This window comes from Hydra vulgaris, chromosome 13 (genome assembly GCF_038396675.1).
Source record: "Hydra vulgaris chromosome 13, alternate assembly HydraT2T_AEP".
NCBI classification, from domain to species: domain Eukaryota; kingdom Metazoa; phylum Cnidaria; class Hydrozoa; order Anthoathecata; family Hydridae; genus Hydra; species Hydra vulgaris.
In genome coordinates, this window is record NC_088932.1 from 21,991,307 (window position 1) to 22,013,308 (window position 22,002).

Genomic DNA, 22,002 nt, shown 5'->3' on the forward strand with positions numbered 1-22,002 from the left:
ACAAAAGTTGTATAGTTTTAAAATCAACTAGTTAAAAGTGAAATCAAGTAGTTAAAAGTAAAAACTTTTAACTAGTTGATTAAAGCTTGAGCGCGTTTTTACAGACCAATACTAATATTTTTCAAAATGATAAACTTTTTATAAAGTACATACTAGTTTAAATACCTAAAATTTTTAATATTTGGATATCTTCTTTATTATTTCTAGACGCTTTTTTACAAAATTTTGGATTATCTTGTTTGAACAAAGAATGAACTATATAAGTTTAAATGCATAATAAAAGTAATAACACTATTATAGTATTATTACTTTTATAATGCAGTTAGTGACTAGAGTGTTATTCCTTTTGTAGCTGTAAGTTTATTAATTTGTTTTGTTTTTTATAACTTTTTTGTTAACAAATTTAAGTTAATTTACCCTTTGAAAACAAAGTTTTAAAGGGGTAAAAAAAAAAGATATTTTTCCAGATATAACTAATTGCGATCGCTTAATTGAACCCTTGATACATACATACATACATACATACATACATACATACATACATACATACATACATACATACATACATACATACATACACGCATACATACCCCTTCTTCATCTATTAGGCTGGCACAGATGTATTTCTATTACATTGTTTCCTATTTAGGTTGAATGCTGGATTTCTTGACTCAATGCATGGGTTTTTCTTGTGTCTCTGTTTTTATGACTAGGCAACTCATTCTATTATCTCCTAATGTGAGTGCAGCTCTAAAACTCGGTTTTATTTATTAATAGTAATGAGGCAATCACTTGGACTATTAAATAGTGTGCTGAGTACTATCTATGCTTTGAGACAAGTTCTTTAACAAATTTAAAAAATGAATAAAGTACCAAAAACTATAAAACTCAAAAAACCATCGCCATTACCAAGTTCTCTAAATCTATAATTCACTAATATTTGTGGCCTTCAAAGTAACTTTTCTTCTGTTGAGTCTTATCTCTTGTAGTTCACCTGACCTACTTGCTCTTTGTGAGACTAATTTGAGTTTGACTGTCTCATCTTGTGATCTTAAATTCGTAAAGACTTCAATAGTCACATGCTTGGCCTGGTCATTTACATTCGTAAGAATTCACCCATTTGTATATTTGACTATTCTTTTATGTGCTTTCGTTTAGCACCACTTCACTCTATTGCCTTTCTCTTTGTTTTATATCAATCTCCTTCATCTCAAGACTGCACTCTTTTCTATGTTATTTCTGATCAAACTGACCAAGCCCTTTCTCTTTATCTATCAGCCAATATTGTTATTGTTAGTGACTTTAATGCTCATCACACTGAATGGCTTGGCTCTAGTGTCAGCGACTCTGCAGCCATTAAGGCCCGCAACTTTTGCCTTTCTCAATCTTATCTAACTCAAAAAGCCAATTTTCCAGTTTACAGTTTTTTTAATTTTCCAGTTTACAGTTTTTTTCAAAGCGTTCTCCAACTTGTTTTCCAGACAATCTGAATCAATTACATTCTTAAATCAACTAATGTCTTGTTTCTGATCCTAGTCAGTGCATTTGTCGAGATTCCTTCTCAACAATTCCAAGTCAAGCCCCACTCTTCTCCATGGTTTTCACCACATTGAGCACTGCAATTTTAAATTGTAACCATTACTTTCATATCTATCAGTAAAACAATTTTATCAGTAATTCAATTCCAGAAAACAGACACCTGTTTACAATTGCTAGAAACCATTGTAAAAAGTTTTGTCTAACAACAAAGCCTGCTATTCTCAGGTCACGAAATCTCATATTTTATCTCAAAAATTAGGCTCTCATGACTTCTGGAGAAATTTTAACATTATCTATAATAAGGGTGAACCTGTTGTTCCACCTCTCTTGTATGTACCTCTGTTATATTTTGTCACCTCACCTAAATACAAAGCTGAATTATTTGCTAAGAACTTTTCATCAATATCTTTATCATCTTTTGATTCCACTAGTTGCATTCTACCTGATATAGCCGATAAAAACAGGTTGATCCATTGCTTGACATTTGTATCACCCCAGCTTCTGTATCTAAAGTGATATCACCATAAACTTTTTTCTTACGGTGTATTAGGTAACATCTTTAAGATTATTGAATCCTTCCTTACCAATCGTAGTATTAAAGTCGACCTCAATGGACAACACTCTTCTTTGTACCCTGTTACTTCACTGGTTTCCTCGAGGTTCTATCCTTGGCCTTATATTCTTTTTAATTTACATTAATGATCTTCCAGATATTCTCACATCTAAGGTGGCATTGTTCGCCAATGATATTACCATTCATTCTTGTCTTGATAAGAAGCCAACACATTCTGATTGCTTGGAGGGAGCATTTGAGCTTGAAAAGGATCTCACTTCTGCTACAGCATGGGGCTCACAGTGGCTGGTGAACTTTAACTTGGAGAAAATTCAATTTTTTTCAGCTAATCGTTATTGCAATAATCTAGATCTTCCAATATTTATGAACGGTAATGTTCTTGATAAGTCATTTACCCTTTATCTTCTAGGATTAACTCTTACTTCCGATCTTTCTTGGAAACCATTTATCAAATTGATTGCAAAATTAGCATCTGCTAAGGTTGCATCTCTTTATTATGCTCGCCACTTTCTTTCTACAGATTCAATCCTTTATCATTATAAATCTCAGATCTGTCTTTGTATGGAATACTGCTGCCATATCTGGTCCGGATCTTCCAATGATGCCCTTTCTCTCTTAGACAAGGCGCAAAAACGCATTGTAAACATAGTTAAACCTATTTTTGCAGCCAACCTCCAACCATTATCATATCGTTGTAATGTTGCTTCTCTTTCTGTTTTCTATAAATACTACAATGGGCACTGCTCTAAAGAGGCGCTAGCCTCTTGTAATATCTACAACATCCAGTTTTTTCCCTCAAATATCAGTTTTCTGGAATTCGCTTCCTATATCTTGTTTTCCTAATTCATAAAATTTAATATACTTTAAGTCGTCTGTTAATGGTTATCTTGCTCTATAAAATTCATTCTTTCTCTTCCAGTAACTTCGAACTCTAATAGTGGTTGCTTGCAACCTTGTTGGAAGGGAAGATGTTAAAAAAAAATATCGTCAGGGATAGTGCAAAACTGCGTAACTAGCATTGGATAATACCGCGTATCTGCAGTACATTTTTTTTACTGGAAAAGTTTAAAATTTAAAATTTTTTTTATTTCAACAGATTTTGGTTTCATTTTAGTATAAAGAGTATTATTCATGTTTTTTGCATTGTCAACAATAGATATTTGTTGTTAAAATTATTAATATCCAAATATAGTAGCCAATGCTAGTTTCGGGGATTTGCACTATCCCCAACCATATATATATATATACTTATATATATATATATATATATATATATATATATATATATATATATATATATATATATATATATATATATATATATATATATATATATTAGGGTGGGTCATTATGATGTAAATGTTAAGTTGGGGCTGTGAAACATTACTAAAATGTTGCATTACAGTCTACTTATGAAAAAAACTCCTTTTGAAATAAAATTGAAGCGTGTCTTGGATCCGCAACTTTGGGAATTAAAATTACTGTATAATCGTATAATGTAAATACACGTGGTTTAATGCTATATTCCATTACTCGACATCTTGTTACATTAAATTTAAAAATGCAAGTAGTTGTTAAAGGAGAAATAGTCAGAGTGTAGTAGGCAACACATAACAGCAATTTGTTTCAGTTATTTGCTATTTGTTATGGCTCAAGAAGTCAGATTTAGAGTCAATTTTCAGTAATTCTGCTCGAGATTTACGACACTGCAAAATCATTCCATGTCGTGATTTGTGCCCGAAAACTTTCATAGTTGTTGCTGAGATGTCTTTAATAGTACGTTCAACTGCCTAAAAATGGCATGGAATACCACTCAAGACATCAACGTGAAACTGGAAATGTTCAAGATCATCATTAGAAACAGTTGATAAAAGCGGTGGTGGTGTTGCAATAGCAACAGACCAGTCAATCATTTTTATGAATGATGAAGCTTCCGGATCAAGCTTGATGCTTGATTTATCAAAGACACGTATCTTGCTACTTTGTGATGTAGCTCGTGCGTCAATTATTTTGTCACACGAAAACTGACGAATTGATACATTTTCATCTGTAACTCCTCCAGTAAGAATGTTCTCAGGATGAGCAAAATAGCAGTTGTTTTGCAACACTGGTTCAAGAATTTTCCACTCTTCTTTCCCTAATTCATAGCACTGCTTCATAAGATAAAAGAAGTTTCTTGCTCCGTCAAGGCAGGAAGAATGTTGCTTTATGTTGAACCACAATGGCGCATAAACATTTACGATGAATCTTGTAATTCTTTGCAATGGTTTTGAAGGATTTTCCGTAGACATATACAAACGTAAAATACGATTGGCCTTTGTTAGGCACCTTGCATGGTTCAGATTTCCTGGCATAGCAGTCTGGAGGAACAATATTTGATCACAAGCAGTGTATCCCTGCTGAACAGCTAAGCAAGCTTTTAGAAGGTATATCTGATCAGAGCTTAAATCTTTCTTGACATCAACACTTACATCCTCAACTTTACCAGGTATATGTTTAAAGTTCACAATATCTAAATCTTTTGGATCAAAATCAAGTGCAATGTCTATTTTACCTGTTGAAGTAGCTGGACCTGTTGAACGTCCACCATCCACAACAGAGAAATATTTTCTAAAAGGCAGTTCATTTGCATGTAACAAGCAGACCAACCATTGCAATGTTCTCCCAAGACCTTCTTCTAATTTTCTGATTACTCCATTATGTTGACCTGTGTTATTCACAGAACCATCCCAAACAACTGCTGCTAAAGTGTCTGATGATTTGATGTTGTTGATGCTCAATAATATCTCTTGTGCAATATCAACAGCTTTACTACTTTGTGGCGTGACATGATTGACATATTTGTTTTGCGGAAATGACACTATCACATAATGTTCTTCTTTGAAATTTCGTTGGACACCACTTGTTTTAACGGAAGTGATATCCTGCTTTCCATCAAATCCAATGCAAAGTATTTTTTGGACTTCAGCAGCATGCTTCTTAACTTCTTTTTTCCTCCACATATTTCTCTGACGACGAAGTTTTGCTGGATCAATAGCATTCTCTGGTGTTATAAGATCTAAATCTTTTAGTACAGCATTTGCTATTAGGCAAGCATCCCTGTTACTGATTTTACACCTATCCATGGCCTTACACAACTCAGGATATTGTTTAGTGTTGTAAACCTTCATCTCTTCATCACTTGACATCTCATTATCACTTGACATCACTTCATAACTTGACATCACTTTACCATCTGACATCTCAATTGGCAAAAATTCTTCATCTGGCTTTGACTGTTCATTATCACTGCAATATGTTTCATTTGGATCAATTTCTTTATCAAACTTCATTTTCTTATCTGTAATCGGTAAACTGCATGTTTTACTTCCTCTTTTTTCTCTCTTCTGCAGCTTAATTGTTTCTTCTTTGTCTACTTTTCCTATTACCATCTTCCGTACCATTTTTTGATCTATCCAGAACTCCCATTCAAGTGTTGGAATTTTTTTGGCAGTGGACATGAACAAGCTGACCTTTCTCGAACACCTTTATTAAAACACTTACACAGACAAATATCGAATAGTTGGTCTAACATCTGTAAACTTGATTTAAATCAAGTGGTAGGAATACTTGCTTTGTTGTACAGTGCTTTAATTTCATTAGCTATGACTGTTGCTCTTTCAGTAACACTTGCGCAATTGTTATTTTTTAATAAATAGTCATATGCTTTGAAAACATCAGCAGAAGTTGGCAGTTGATTTGTTTGGAATGGTCTAGGTTGTCCAAGTATACCATGTTCAGTTTCACTTCTTGTTTTAACAGTAGCCATTTTTATTTTCAATTTTAACTAATTAAACTAAAACAAAAAAACAAACAACGTAATTTAAATGTAATATATACAAGTATATATCTTATAATGAAGTACAGGATCATGTTATCGGAAGTCAACAAACAACACTAACAGCTTTTTGTCTTATATTTCGTAGGGTGCTCTAAACTTTTGCATAGTTCTGTATACTATTAATAAAATATTATTAATAAGAATCATCAAAAAACCTAAATCTTAATGCTTTTATCCTGCAATTATACAACTATTGTAAAATAGCATCATTTTGACCTAATATAGTAAAATTCAAGTTAAAGTTGGCAAAACTAAATCAAATTTTTATTACATTTCTTTTACATATCATTAATAGAGACAACAAAATGCAACTTTTTTTTATGTTTCATAAAAAAAAAAAAATTTGACCCACCCTAATATATATATATATATATATATATATATATATATAAATATATATATATATATATATATATATATATATATATATATATATATATATATATATATATATAAATTATATATATATATTTAAATTATATATATATATATATATATTTAAATTATATATATATAGATTTAAATTATATATATATAGATTTAAATTATATATTTAAATTTTGTTTAAATGAAAAACAACATTATTAATAGTACTTAAAGTTTTGTGCCATATACCGCAACCATCAGCTATTAAATACTTAAACCGTTATAAAAACCTGTTTAAAAAAAACTCATTTACAAATGAATTAAAAATTCTGGTGGAAAGACTTCTGACATAATAAAAGACATAACTATTTAGTCTCCCGTATCAAAAAAGGACAATAGAAATTTAGTTAATTTTAAACACTTAATTTCTTTTTTTCATAAGGCTGTTTTCATGGATTTACAGCGTTTTATAATTCTCCACTTAATTGCATGTTTTATGTCCTTTTCTTTTAAACTCCAAATCTCCTTAGAAAGCTCATATCATTTCTGTATTTCAGGGCATTAAATGATTTTAAATGACTTTTTTTTTTTTTTTTTTTTTTTAGATTATTCACATCCCCAAGGCCCGAGGGGGGCCACTACAGTCGAGGAGGCTACTCATTTTTTTTTTGTGTTTTTTATTTATTTTTTTTTAGTTGTTATTCGTGGTGCAACCCTCTCTCAACTCTTTAACTCCGAAACACGAACCTTGCCGAGCAAGGCCGCTGTGCGGAGAAACTAAGTTGGGCGCGGTACTTCCAGGGACGTGGTGGGAGTCAAACTCCGAACCTCTCGCTCACAAGCGAGCGCTCTTACCACTACACCACTACCGCATTTGAATACCTAAACTTGAATGGTGTCTCACTGATACCAAAATATACTTTTTTTTTTTTCCCTTAGGATTTTATCAACCATAGTAGCTTGATAAACAATTTAAATACTTAAAGGGATCCCAATCCTTTATTTAATTTATTTAAGCGCGTTTTATTCCTAAGAGTTTTATTACATGATAATTGACTTTATTGTTTTTTTACATAACCGATCTCTTACACAAACAAACAAAAAATCAATGAAACCATGTACTGAAACTCTTATGAATAAAACACGCTTGAATAAATAATCAAGTCTGTAGATTGCGATGTATAGTATGCTGACTTTTTGGCTTAAAACAAAACAGAGAAGGCGAGCTTTGACTAAAATAAAAAAGTTAGTTTTTCTTGGCATGCATTTATTCTTTTGTTTTAATCAAAAAAATTTAGCCCAAACATTTTTTTTATATTATTGTCTTTAACATGAACACAATATGTCTCCGAAGTTTGGAAGGTTTGGAGCCCCTTTAAATAAAAATTCAACTTAATAAACGTTGATTGTTAAATGGGCAAGCAGTTTTTGTAATGCAGTTGCAAGTTCTTGTATTCAAATTTGTATCTGTGCAAAATCTTGTGGTTATGTGAACTAATTATGGATTTTACATTTTCCATACAGTTATAACTAACTTTGATTGAATTTCTATTGAATATTTTGTGAAATTTATGGTTTACTGGAAAGTGCAGGTTAATTAATGCTAGTAAACGACTGCCTACTTTTGTTTCCACATGCTGAGGGTTGTACTTATGACTTTTTTGTTTTCGACTTTTGTTTTTAGTCAAGGTAACTTGAGGTTGATATTTTAGTTTACAATTATAGCCAAACTTTTTGAATGCTTCTTTGTAAGGTGGGATGGTATTATAAAAAACAGATTCATTTACTGATGTGGCAGATAATCTCAATTCAATAGTGTGAGGGAGTCTTTTGATTGTATTAGGTATTTTTGATTGTACTAGGTGGGTGGTTTGAATCACAGTGAACATAATTTAGTTAAGATCAAATATCGCATTGATATAGTTAACTATTTTCATATTGCATTGGACTATATATTTTATTTAGTATATATTATTATAATAAAATACAATAATTATCTAAACTTTATATAAAATAAAGATTTAAACAACAAATGAAATAAAAATAAAAAAAGTTAAAAATTACTTGGATTGGGTTGTAGATATTCTCTAGATTTATTATGAAGCTCATCTACAGCTTTTGTTACAATATCTATTTTCTAAATAAAAGTATAACAAAAAACTTTTTTTGAGAACACAAAGTAAATAAATACCAAATATTAAATCAAAAATTCAAGAATTAAATCCAAGTATGAGAAAAACGAGAATAATTAAACCAAGTTATGAAAAATACCAGAATTTAACCAAAACCAAGTATGAAAAAATTGTAAATATTAGCACTTTGAGTGTAATTTTCAATCTTCAACACGGAATTAGATTACTTACCTCAAATTTTCTTGGGGTTTAAGTTGTCAAATTAGAAAGTAAAAAATACACTTTCTTGCACAATTTAGTCTAAGAAATGCAAATCTTAATGAGGCTTTGCAAGGTATACAAAATCACTTTTCTCTGGATTTAACAATAAAAAATCCTGAACCACCTTCAATTCATCTTTTTGATAAAAGCATAGTTATCTTAATTAATGACAAATCCTATGTATGATATATATATATATATATATATATATATATATATATATATATATATATATATATATATATATATATATATATATATATATATATATATATCATATCAATATATATATATCAAATAAATGATATGTACATAGATAATTCACAATTAACCTTGTTATGCGTTTAGATACTTTACAACAAACAATAGCTAGCTATTGTCTCTAGTAGAGACAAAAGCTAGCTGTTGTTTTAAATATATTGTTATTGTTAGCTAGTTGGTTTTAAATCTACAACACAGGAAATATTTAACAATCAACTAAAATATCAGATCAAACTAAAATATCACTGAACTATGCAATCATCTGTAGTTTTGGCAATATTTTTTAGTTTGAAATTTGTAATCTTTGCACAAGTCTTCTAAAAAACCATTTTTTAACTTTTTTTTTTTTTTATTAGACCATACCCAAATTTTTTCCCCTAAGAATTATATATCCAGTGACATAGGAAGGTCACTAGATTTTTTCATAAACATTATGCATATGAAAGGTTTAAAAATTTTCTTTTATAGAGTTCTACAAACTCGAATTTTTGGAACTCTAAGTTTTAAAAAATTTCTTTTTTAACGTACATGGTTTCTTGCTTGCATGGTTCACAACTGCCACAGGTTTATTTAAAATGTTGTTTCTTTAAATTATACATGATATCAAGGAAAGGTAAATTACAATTACAAACAAAGTTAATTACAATACAAACCAATGACCCCATCTTGGCATTACCCTGTTTTGAAGACCAGGTCTTAGTATTTTTCTGATAGCAGCACATAGAAGGTTTTGAGTTTTATATTGATTTTTCTTTCTCCTAAATCAAATAATAAATCCCATGGTAAGTTGCTTTCAAAATGGCAAAGAAGCATAATCTGCCCTTTAGAGTCGTACGCAAGAATTTAATGATGTTTCAAATGAAGCTTTCAGACATTGTACAAACTTTGCCCTAAAAAGTTTGCACCCTCTACCCCAAATGTGAATGTTTTTAAAATACAACATGTAATATAGAAATTTTATTTTAATGCAACAACATAAGTTAAACAAGAATATAGATTGAAAGAGGTAACAACAGGTATAATTTTAGCAGCTGACCAGGGCATTATTTAGGTGTTTAGGTATGAAATAAAAAAGCATTAAAAAAAAAAAGCCATTGCATTTCTGACATTAAAAAAAAAATTAAACAAACTAAGGTTTTGCATTAGTAGAAATATTTAACATCTTTAAGATATATAAATATTTTTTTAAATGATTTTTTTGGGTGGGTTATATTCATAGCAGGAATATTTTAATGCTATATTTTATATTTTACAAATGTTATATTATAATTATTCAACTTGTTTCATTCTAAGCAATCTGCTTAAGTTTTTTTATATTTACATTGCGTCTCTTCTTTGTGTGATTTTGTAGAGAGAAAACATGAATGAAAGACAATTCTTTGAAATTAAAATTTGAATGAATGATTTTGATACTTTGATCTATTTTAATTGCGTGCATCGCTAGTTTTTGAATATTTAAATACTTTAGTATTTTAAAACTAAAATTTTGTAAATACTTAAAAAAAAATTTCGAACTTTTTTACATAGATATTCGTATTTTTGCTATTCTAATGTTATATTATAATTTTTATCGTAAACAAGTTTTTTTTAAATTTTAAATATGTTTATAGTGATTCAAAATGGCTTCAAATATGATATTTAAGGCTTTAAAATATTGTCAGCAATAAGTAAAAAAACTTGTTTTTTTACTTATTGCTATTTTAGATGAGAAACTAGCTTGGCTTGCCAAGTTCAGTCAAATAGAATGTTTGTTAAAAGAACTTTCATTGCAATATGCTACTTTAGAATTAATTTAAATAAGCAATATAGGCAATATTTTGTATTTGTTAAATAAAAAAAATTTGAAAAAAAAAATAACTAATTTTTATATTTATAAATATTGTTTTTTTTAATTAAACTTTTGCATTTGTAAATAAAATAAAAAAATATTTTAAAAATTTATGTATGTTTAATTATCTTCTTTTATGTTTTACACAAATTTAACATAAATGATACATTTTATTGCAAGTTTAATTTTTGATTTTTTTGCTGTTATTTTTAATCTACTTTACCAAAAGTATTTTTAACTCCTTTAATATGAAATGTATTTTAAAGTATAATATTTATTATTTGTTGATATGATTTTTTTTTCCTAACTTAAAATAGTTAAAACGTAAATAAAGAGTTTTTCGAATACTAAGAATAAAAAATAATAACTATATTATATTGATATAATATAATATAACAACTTATTTAATATATTGAAAAATTAAAACTAGAGAATAACTGACATCATTTAAAAAAATATAGTTTTTTTTTAAAGTTTAATGAATGATTTTTTTCACATTAAAAAAAAATTGATTAACTTAATACATTTTTTGGTCATGCATAATAACTCTGTTTTCTACATGTCTAGCGTAACAACTTAAATCAGAGCCCAATATAGGTTTTTTTTACTATGATTTTTTGACCTTTCGGAATTTTAAACTTATTGGGAATTCCAGATTATACACAGTGCCATCAGGCTGGCTAACACCCTGCTGACATATATTGCATAGACTTTCTGTATGTTGTATATATATTTAATGGTAGAAGCTACTAATATACACCAAATATGGTAAAAGCAAAACTGCTACCACCATACATTTTATATCAGTTTGGTTTGAGTTATATATTTTAAACTCTACTATAGAACTCTACCCACTAAAATTAATTAAACTTTAAATTCTATCTATCTAAATGCAATTTACAAATACTTCAAATGTGATATACATATATATATATATATATATATATATATATATATATATATATATATATATATATATATATATATATATATATATATATATATATATATATATATATATATATATATATATATATATATATATATATATATATATATATATATATAATTGAATTTTAGAAAAAACAATTTTTAATGGAACTTAAAGTTACATGCCTATCGGCAATCATCAGCCATGAAGTACAAAATCAAAAATATAAAAAACCGTTTAAAAATTACAAACTACGGTAGAATGAGTTCTGACGTTATATTACAAGAAGACATAATGGAAAACTAATCTCTGCTATCAAATAATGAAAGGAGAAATTTATTTTTGTGTCTGCATTTAGAAACTAATTCGTCTCTTTTGTTTAGCAGATTGTTTCCTTTGTAAAATAATATTGCAAATTTCTCATTTAAACAAAGCTTACAAATTTTTGACGCAGGATTGTATGATTTACAGCGTTTAATAATATACCATTTGATTGAAGTTGTAAAGTTGTTTTCTTTTAACTCCCATACTACCTTAAACAACTCAGTGTCGTTTTTGTATTTTTTTATGTTAAAAGATTTTTGATGGTTCGCATAACGTAGCTTAAATGAGGTTTCGCTTATCCCATTGTATGCTTTATCGTTGTATTGAGGTTTATTTGAGCTTATGGTGGCTTGGTGAACAATATTGCTAGACAAGCAATTGTTGTTCAATGGACAAAGAGATTTTTTAATGCAATTGCAGGCTTTTTCTGATAAATTTACATCACCATATAAAATATTTTTGTTGTGTAAGTTGATAATAGATTTGATGTTTGGCATACAGGAGTAGCTTATCTTAATTGTGTTTCTGTTAAATATTTTGTGTAGTTTGTGGTTTTTAGGAAAATGCTTGTCAATTAGGGTTAAAAAGCGTTGACCATTTTTACTAAATGGAGGATTGTACCAGATTATGTTTCGTTTGCTTTTATTTTTTGGAACATTATTTATGCTTGGTTTATATGTCAATTTATAAATGTATCCCGATTGCTTTAATGTGTCATCATAAAATTCCATTAAAAGTTGTTTTTTCTAAAATTCAATTATAAAACGCTCTGTTTTTGAAAAAATATATTTTCTTAAATATTGAGCACTTTACAACAATCAAGAGTTTAGTAATTTTAATACTAAATCATACAACAACAATATATATATATATATATATATATATATATATATATATATATATATATATATATATATATATATATATATATATATATACATATATATATATATATATATACATATATATACATATATATATATATATATATATATATATATATATATATATATATATAAAATATATATATATATAATATATATATATATATATATATATATATATATATAAAATATATATATATATATATATATATATATATATATATATATATATATATATATATATATATATATATATATATATATATATATATATATATATATATATATATATATATATATATAGTAGGGTGGTTACTGTTAGTAAAGACTAAAGTTATTATTAGCCTCAAAATTGAGCCTATGACATGACAATGAGGATGACATAAATATAATTACTAATAGTAAAGTGAGTTTAAGTGAGTAAACAAACTAAAAAAAAAATATTTTTTACTTCATAACAATTTATGAATTATCGAACCTTAAGAAAATAAACATTATAAGGAGTGTAAATTAAAGATTAGTTCGGAAACTATCTGGTGGATAAATATTATAACTTTTAATGCCATATTTAAATAAGAAACGTCATTATGGAAACTTCTTTAAATTACAAGAATGGAACCATAGACATTTAACTTAAGAGAAAAAATTGTTACCCAAACCACACTGTTATGGTTAAAAAAGGTAAAAAAGTAAGAACACACAAAATTAAATAAATGATCACATATTTAAAAATTTCAACTATATAGTATTACCCTCTCTAGTTCCTTGAATTCTTCTTCAAGCTGAGAGCCTTTAGTGCCAGCAACTCTTTCACTCAAAAACTAAAAAAAAAATATTAATAAATAAACAAAACAACAACTTTATTGTTTCAAATTTTACAAATTCTTTAAAAACACACAAAAGTAATGTCTCTTAATTTTTTATTTAAATTCTTTTAAATTTTGTTAAAAAACATTAGAAAAATCATTATTTTTTTAGTACATTTTTTCAGACCTAAAATGCTAAATAAAATAGATAAAACAGTTCTATTTTAACCAACTTTCATATGCACTAATCATTGCAAATGCACCAATTTATGCTTTTTCAGAATGCCAATAAGTTTCTGTATTTAGTAAACACAGAGACAAAAGTTTATTATAAAGCTCATGTGACTGCATTGAAAAATCCAAAACTTGGTTAATTTTTTATTTTGATTCACTCCAAACAAGACTGCAAGCAACCATTATTAAGTTGGGAGTTATCAGAAAAAAATAATAGAGTTATAGATAAGGAAACAGTTGACAGAAGACTTAAAGAGTTGTAGATTGTATGAGTCAGGAAAACATGAAGATGGGAGAGAGTTCTAAAGGGTTGAGGTGCAGGGGAAAAAACTAGACAAATAAAAATTTTTAGAGCATGCAGGGACAGACATATTATAAGAATAAGAATTTGCTGAATAAAGAGTAAGGTGAAAATGAGTTCTAGTTGATGGAACTAGAGATGATAGCTCCTTTGAGCAGCGACTATTTGTAGAAAAGAGAAAGAGATGCAACTTTATGATGATGGGAAAGAGGCTCAAGCTTAGCAGATAGAAAGGGTCCAACTATATTTACAATGCGTTCTTGGACCTAGAAGAGAAAAGCATCATTAAAAGAACCAGCCCAAATATGATTACATACAGTAACAAATACATACATACAGTAATCCATACAGGGACAAATAAGAGATTTGTAGAGGTAGAGAACGGAATCAGGAGAAAGAAATTAACGAGCACATAAAGAGAAGCAACTTTAGCAGATGCTAATTTAGCAATTGATTGTATATATGGTTTCCATGAAAGGTTAGTAGTAAAAGATAATCCAAGAAGACGTAAATAAGTGGACTCAGTGAGAGGGTTGCCACTCATAAATATAGGAATGTCGACTGTATCATAATAGTTGTTTACAGCAAATAATGTTTTGTTCCAGTTAAAATTTATAAGCCACAGTGAGCCCCAATCTCTTACAGAAAGTGAGATCAGATTTAATATTAGCAGCCTGTTCTAAGCGATTGAAAAGAGAAGACTTTTTGTCAAGATAGGAGTATAAAGTTGAGTCATCAACAAAAAGAGCTACTTTAGATGTAAGGTTGTAGGGAAGATCATTAATGTAGATAAGAAACAAAACAGGACCAAGGATAGAACCTTGAGGTACCCCAGAAGTTACTGGAAATAAAGAAGAGTGTTGGCCTTTAAAGATAACTTTAATAAAGTGGTTAGATTGAAACAAACTTATGGAGAAGACCATGCCAAACTTTGTCAAAAACCTTAGGTATGTCAATAGTAATAGCCCTAGCTTCTTCATCTCTATCTAATGCACAATAAAATCTTTCAGTCACAGCAGTTAGCAAGTCAGCCGTAGAGCAAGAGGATCAAAAACCATATTGATTGTCTGACAGTAAATTATTTGAATCAAGATAGGATATGAGAAATTTGTTGACCAAAGACTCAAAGGCCACGTTAATAACAAAAAGAAGACTAATTGGACGATAATTGGAAGGGTTAGAATGTTCTCCTAAGTTTTTGAAAATTTGCACAATAGATGCCATTTTCCAACAGGCAGGAAAACAAGACTCAGTCAAGCACTTATTAAATAGTTTTGTGAGAATTAAAGAGAGTTCTGGAGAACAATTTTGTGAGACTATGAAAATTCTTCACAAACTGTAGAAGAGTTTAATTGAGATATGATTTTAGCAGAGGAAGCTGGAGTTATTTGAATGGCTAACAATGGGTTAACCTGTTTAATTGGAATGAAAGAAAGTAAATGGCCATAAGATTTAAGAGTCAAATTTGAAGAAAAGTTCTATGCAAATAGTTCTACCTTATCCTTGGAAGAGGTAATAAGATCAGCCCAATGAATGAGATATGGAATGTTAGACCTACCCTAATGACGCTGCGGAAGATTTTTCAAAAGTCTCTAGAGGCTAACTTCTGAGATAAGATGCAAGATTTGGTGAACTGATAATGGAGCTAAATATCAGACAGCACCTTTTTACATTGATTTCTTGCATAATAAACAGCCATTTGTTCTCAAGAGTTGTTCTTATAAAAAAGATGAAAAAAATGATTATTATTAGATATAGCAGCTGCACAAGAAGGTGAACACCATGGTGTAGAAAGAGATGACTTGCAACTGATGAAAAGAAATAAAAGCTTCTATTCCTGCCTGAATCCAAGAGGTTACGTAGAAGGTGCATTTATCAGCTAAGACAAAAAAGACATTAGTCCAATGACCAACATGAAGAAAATCACAAAAAGAAACCCAAGCATGTGACTATAAAGACTCCAGTCTTTGTGAATCAAAGGATAGTACCCATCAACACTGAGATCTGAAGAATGAATAGCAGAATTAAAAATCTTCTCACTAAGAGCAAGCAAGTGGTAAATTTTGCAAGAGGCAAGATTCAACTGATGGAAGGTTGCTTTGCAGACCACGAATATTTGTAAACAATATATTGTTTAAAAATATTCGTGGTCTGCAAATTAGCAAAGACTTTGTGGGTAAGTTGAATATTTCTGCTAACCAGCCTCGAACCCCTTCTTCATCTATTAGGCTGACGTAGATGTAAACCTGTATTACATTGTTTCTTGCCTATGATGATGAATGCTGGATCTTCTTGATTCTACTCATAGGTTTTTGCTTGTGCCTCCTAGATAGTGGCTATACAACTATTTCTGTCCCTGTTCAAACTTTTGGTGTGCATTGCCGTGGCCACATTTGGAGCCTTTTTTTGTGGCTTAGGGTTAATTAATAGTAAGGAGGCAATTGCTTGGACTATTGAATTGTGTACTGAGTACTACCTTTGCTTTGAGTCAATTTCTTTATCAAAGCCAAAAACGAGTAAAAAAAAGTACCAAAAACTATAAAACACAAAAAGTTATAGCCATCACCAAGTTGGAGAACAGGATACTGATAAGTACTTGTTTTCCAGCCAGCTGGAAAGCAGCATCTGTTATTCCTATTTTCAAGAAATTTAGAGAGCAATCTGACTCATCTAACTATTGTCATTTTAGTTTTCTTCCTATCATAAGCAAGGTTTTTGAATCTTTAACTAACAAACACTTGATCTCTTATCTTAAATCTAATAACATATTTTCTGATCATCAATATGGATTTCGGTCTTCTCATTATAGTACTTATTTGTTAACAGTAATAACTGATAGATTTTGATGTCTTGACATTTCTAAAGTCTTTGATAAAGCTTGACATGCTGGCCTTCTCCAGAATCTTTATTCTTATTGTGTATCAGGTAACATTTTTAAGATTATTGAATCCTTCCTTATCGATCACAGTATAAATGTTGTCCTCAATGAACAGCACTCTTCTTCATATCCTGTAACTTCAGAGGTTCCTCAAGGTTTTATCCTTGGCCCTAAACTTTTTTTAATTTACATTAACAATCTCCCAGAAATTCCCACATCTAAGGTGGCATTGTTTGCTGATGATACTACCATTTATTCTTGTCTTGGTAAAAAGCCAACACTCTCTGATTGCTTGGAGGACCCTTCTAGGATTAACTCTTACTTCTGATCTTTCTAGGAAACTATATATCAAATTGATTGCAAAATTAACATCTGCTAAAGTTGCATCTCTTTATCGTGCTCACCACTTTCTTACTCAAGATTCTATTCTTTGTCTCTATAAATTTTAAATCCATCCTTGTATGAAATACCATTGCCATATATGGAGCAGAGCTTCCGATGACCTGCTCTTGCACCCAACCTCCAACCATTATTACATCATTGTAATGTTGATCCTCTTTATTATTTCTATAAGTACTATAATAGGCACTGCACTAGCATCTCTTGTGCTATTTACTAAAATTCATTTTTGTGTTACTTGAAATATTCTTATTATTACTCATAATTTTTAAAGGCTTTTTTTGGGCACTCAAACAGCTCTAGGGGTCTGGGTTTGTCCCTGTATACAGTTGTGGATAGAATATACATTTTTATGAATATAATAACATTATCATTGTGTTATAAATAATATTTTAACATTATCATGAATAACCTATGCTTGTATAAAATTGTATCAACATTATATTAGAAATATTAAAGAATAATAAATCTTGTTTTTTAAATTATTAACCCCTGGTGACAAAAATTTGGTATAAACTAAACGTAAACAGTACAAGTAGAAAGAAAAGTTTAATGAACAAAAAAAGTATAACAGTAAGCAATGTACTTATTTTTGAGCTATTGAAATGTATTACACCAACCTTTTGAACTATTGAAATGTATTACACCAACTTTTTCACTATTGAAATGTATTACACCAACCTCTTTGTAATTTTCTTTTATGTAAATACAAACAATTGTTTAAGATTTTTATCACCTTTTTTTCAAAACTTTCCAAATTGCTTTCATACGTCTTTAAAGATCAACAAGATATCTTTAACAGGTTTTAAATCACAAGCAAGATTATCAAATTTTGTAACATAATGGATAAATTCCTCAGGTCTAACTTCTGGCTTAGTGTGAAAATGAAAAATTAGGCCAAAATACATAGTTCTGTTAGTAAAAGGAATCAATCTATTGATGATCTATCATTTTATGCACTTTTTGGTTATACAAGGAGATAAGGTAATACATGCAAGAATTTCTTTTTTTGAATTTGCAATTGCACGTTGTTTTTAAAGTTATGGTCATTTTTTGGTTCATCTGAGTAGAAACCAATATTAGATTTTTTATTTGTATGCTTAAATGTAAAATCATTGTCAATAATAAATTCACAGCTCCTGATTTAAAATTCATCCACACCTCAGTTGAAACTGCTCTAACTGTTTATCAATGCTACCAGAATTTTTTTTTTATTTTCAGAGAAAGTGAGGCTGGGTAATTCAGTGGTTATATAATAATGATAGTATAATGATAATATTTTATTTCCATAAAATATGCCAGACAATATTTTCAGGAACTTCTCTGAGGGCTCAGCCAAAAATCTTGCACTATAGTACATTCAAGATGGCTCAACATAAGTTTTATCTTAACTTTATTTTGGGTGTGCAAAAATGTATTAGAGTGAGATGATCTAAAAGCTAAAATTAATTATAGTTTCTTGTGTAATTTGCTGTCTATAAAACTCTGGGAGTTAGAAAAAATCAGCAAATGGGGAAGTCAAGCTCCTAGAACATACAATTAATTAAAATTTGCAGAAACTTATGGGATAATCAAAAATATATATGATTTTGCTTACCTTTACCATTTGAATTAAATTTTGAAACGTTAGATTTATTTTTGCAAATATTGCTTATATTTTGATAAATTTATGCCCTACCTTAATGTATGTACATAAAAGCAAAAAAATGCATAAGTCAACATTTTTAAATGAAAATTGAAAAGTACAGGATACCTTATTGTACATGATACTTTAGTTTACTATCCTTAGTTTTATTGACTAAAATATCAAAAGCTGAAATTTTTAACTAAACAAAGTTTGACATATTTTTAAAGTTTTTAAATTTTTTGAAAGTGATCCCAAACCTCCAAGACATGTTGTGTTCATATTAATAAGAATGATAAAGAAAAATGTTTGGGCTAAACTTTTTTGATTAAAACAATAGAATAAATGCATCCAAAGAAAAACTAACTTTTTTATTTTAGTCGAAGTTCGTCTTCTCCATTTTGTTGTAGGCCAAAGAGCCAGTATAATATACGCCGCAATCTACAGACTTAATAATTTATTCAAGCGCATTTTTTTCCTAAGAGTTTCAGTAAATGGTGTCATTGAATTTTTTTTGTTTTGTTTGTGTAAGAGATTGGTTATGTAAAGAAACAATAAAGTCAATTATGTCAATGTTGTTTCACATCAAAAAGAGCTTTTTAAGTTGAGCGTAAAACGCCATACTTTAAAGCAATTCAACATAATTTATATACAAATTAATTCTCTTGATATTTATAATTATGTCTTTATATTATATACAAATATGTTTATATACATATACAATTATTTACAAGTAAATCAAATTTGATCATTAGCTTTAAAACAATCATTAACTATAATTACACTTTACACTTCCCCTTGGTCATAACAACCATCTCGTCTCAAGGACTAAAACGCTCAAAGGCCTTGCTTTTCCGCGTGCTCCTTCGTAACACTAGCGTCCTGTTTGTTTTTTCACCACAACGTATAATTCTTCATCATCTTCTGGATCCTCATTTAAATCATTGTCACCTTTTACTTGTCCAAGATCTTCATTCAAATCGTTGTCAACTCTTACTTGTCTTAGGTCTCTTACATGTCAACACATTTTGTCCATGTCTACCATTTGCTCCAATATTAGAGAAGCATTGGTTATTTGGGGGTTTAACCCAAACTTAACCGCCAAGTTTGAACTTATTGGTTATCTTCTTATAGGGATCATGTGCGTTCTTGTTGTTATTGATTCCTCATACTTTAATTTTCTACTGATATAACTTATTTGCAGGTGCAGTAGAAAACTTACAACTATCTTTTGGACTAATGTTATACCACTTATTTTACTTCTTCCTTGCTCACTGAAGGTCCATTTTACAAATGAAGTACAATGTTTTCTTCACGCCATAATGTCCTGAAGATCTATAAACATGCTCGATTTCTTTGGAAGATAGCGAAGTACTAATAATGCCACTTGCTGCCATTTCAGAGGATTTATCAACCAATTTTAACCAACTATTAGGCACTCTAGTTAGGGCATCAGCCAAGTTAAACTCCGAAGCGACAAGCTTAATATCTACTTTGAGTTGGTATTCTTCTGCTATATTTGCAATATTCTGTAATCTTCTTCTTACCAGCATTTTGCTTGAAGCTTTTGTCTTCTATCTAGATTTTCTTGCGAGTGCGTCGGTAACCCAATGGAATACCGCTTTTGAATCAGTGCAGATGTGCAAAATTTCCATTTTGCAGTTAAGGCTCATATTTAGTCCTTTAATTACTGCATCAAGTTCGGACATATTTATATGTGTTGTGTCAACTTTTCTTAAACAACAAGTGTCTTCGATTATATTGCCATCAATTTTGACAACCACGCCTAGTGCTATTGAACTGGCATCTATCTAAATTGTTGCCTTGTTTCTATAAACACTCCAAATTTTTAGTTTTTCTTAGGGTAACTAAAGTAGCAGATGCTTATGTCCACCGCTTAATTCATGAATTCAAAGAAATGCCTTATAAAATTTTCTTAAAAATTGATGTATTTTACATGCTTGATTTAAAGCCATTATTAATTTAAACTATTTATTCTTGTTATATTTTTATCAAATTATTTTAAAAAAATTGTTTTATTTTATAAACATCATTTAAACAGACCAGACTCTATATTGAAAAAAAAATTAATTTAAAGAGATCATTTTTATGTAACTTTATTGATTGCTCATTATATATTTATCAAATTTAAATCAATGAAGCTATACAAAAACACAAACGCGCACACACACACACACACAGACACACACACAGACACACACACACACATATGAAGTATACAATTAAAATAATAAAACTGAACCTGGCTAGTTTTATTGAACTGCTTTTTCAGACCTGCAAGTGACATGTTTCAATTTTAATTCTAAAAGAAAATATTGTCTCATAATTTTAATTAAAAAAGTATTTTACTAATATTTAATTACTTTAATACATAAATAATACATACTAGATAAATGCTATAAGATTGTCAATGTTTTAATACATATATTCTAGAACTACTTGTTTATATATGCACTGTAATATATTCAAATTCAAACTGTCAGTCAACCTTCTCAGTACCAGTCACCCGCTATGTGGGTTATGATATTTTTTAGTAAACGCTAAAAACAGCATTTAATCTCATAAGTAAGGCTTAAAAAAGATTTTTTTTTTTTAATCTTTTTTAAGGCTTAGTTAAAAAAGACTTTTAAAAAAATAGTTTGGTGGTCATTTTTCTGACAAACAAAACAAGGACTCATTTGTGAAATTCTGACAAACAAAACAAGGACTCATTTGTGAAATTCTGACAAACAAAACAAGGACTCATTTGTGAAATTCTG

The 22,002-nt window shown here is 29.1% G+C and overlaps 1 protein-coding gene across 1 annotated transcript in view; it reads right to left on the bottom strand.

Moving 5' to 3' along the window:
• Positions 1–22,002, bottom strand: part of LOC100202483 (endophilin-A3) — a 51,215-nt gene that overhangs the window by 13,222 nt on the left and 15,991 nt on the right. Inside the window, exons 2-4 of the mRNA XM_065816732.1 lie at positions 21,486–21,545; positions 13,733–13,801; positions 8,424–8,496 (exon numbers count right to left, since the gene is read on the bottom strand). Of these exons, the coding sequence (XP_065672804.1) occupies positions 8,424–8,496; positions 13,733–13,801; positions 21,486–21,530 (187 nt within the window). The 5' untranslated portion in view covers positions 21,531–21,545. The remainder of the gene's footprint in view (positions 1–8,423; positions 8,497–13,732; positions 13,802–21,485; positions 21,546–22,002) is intronic.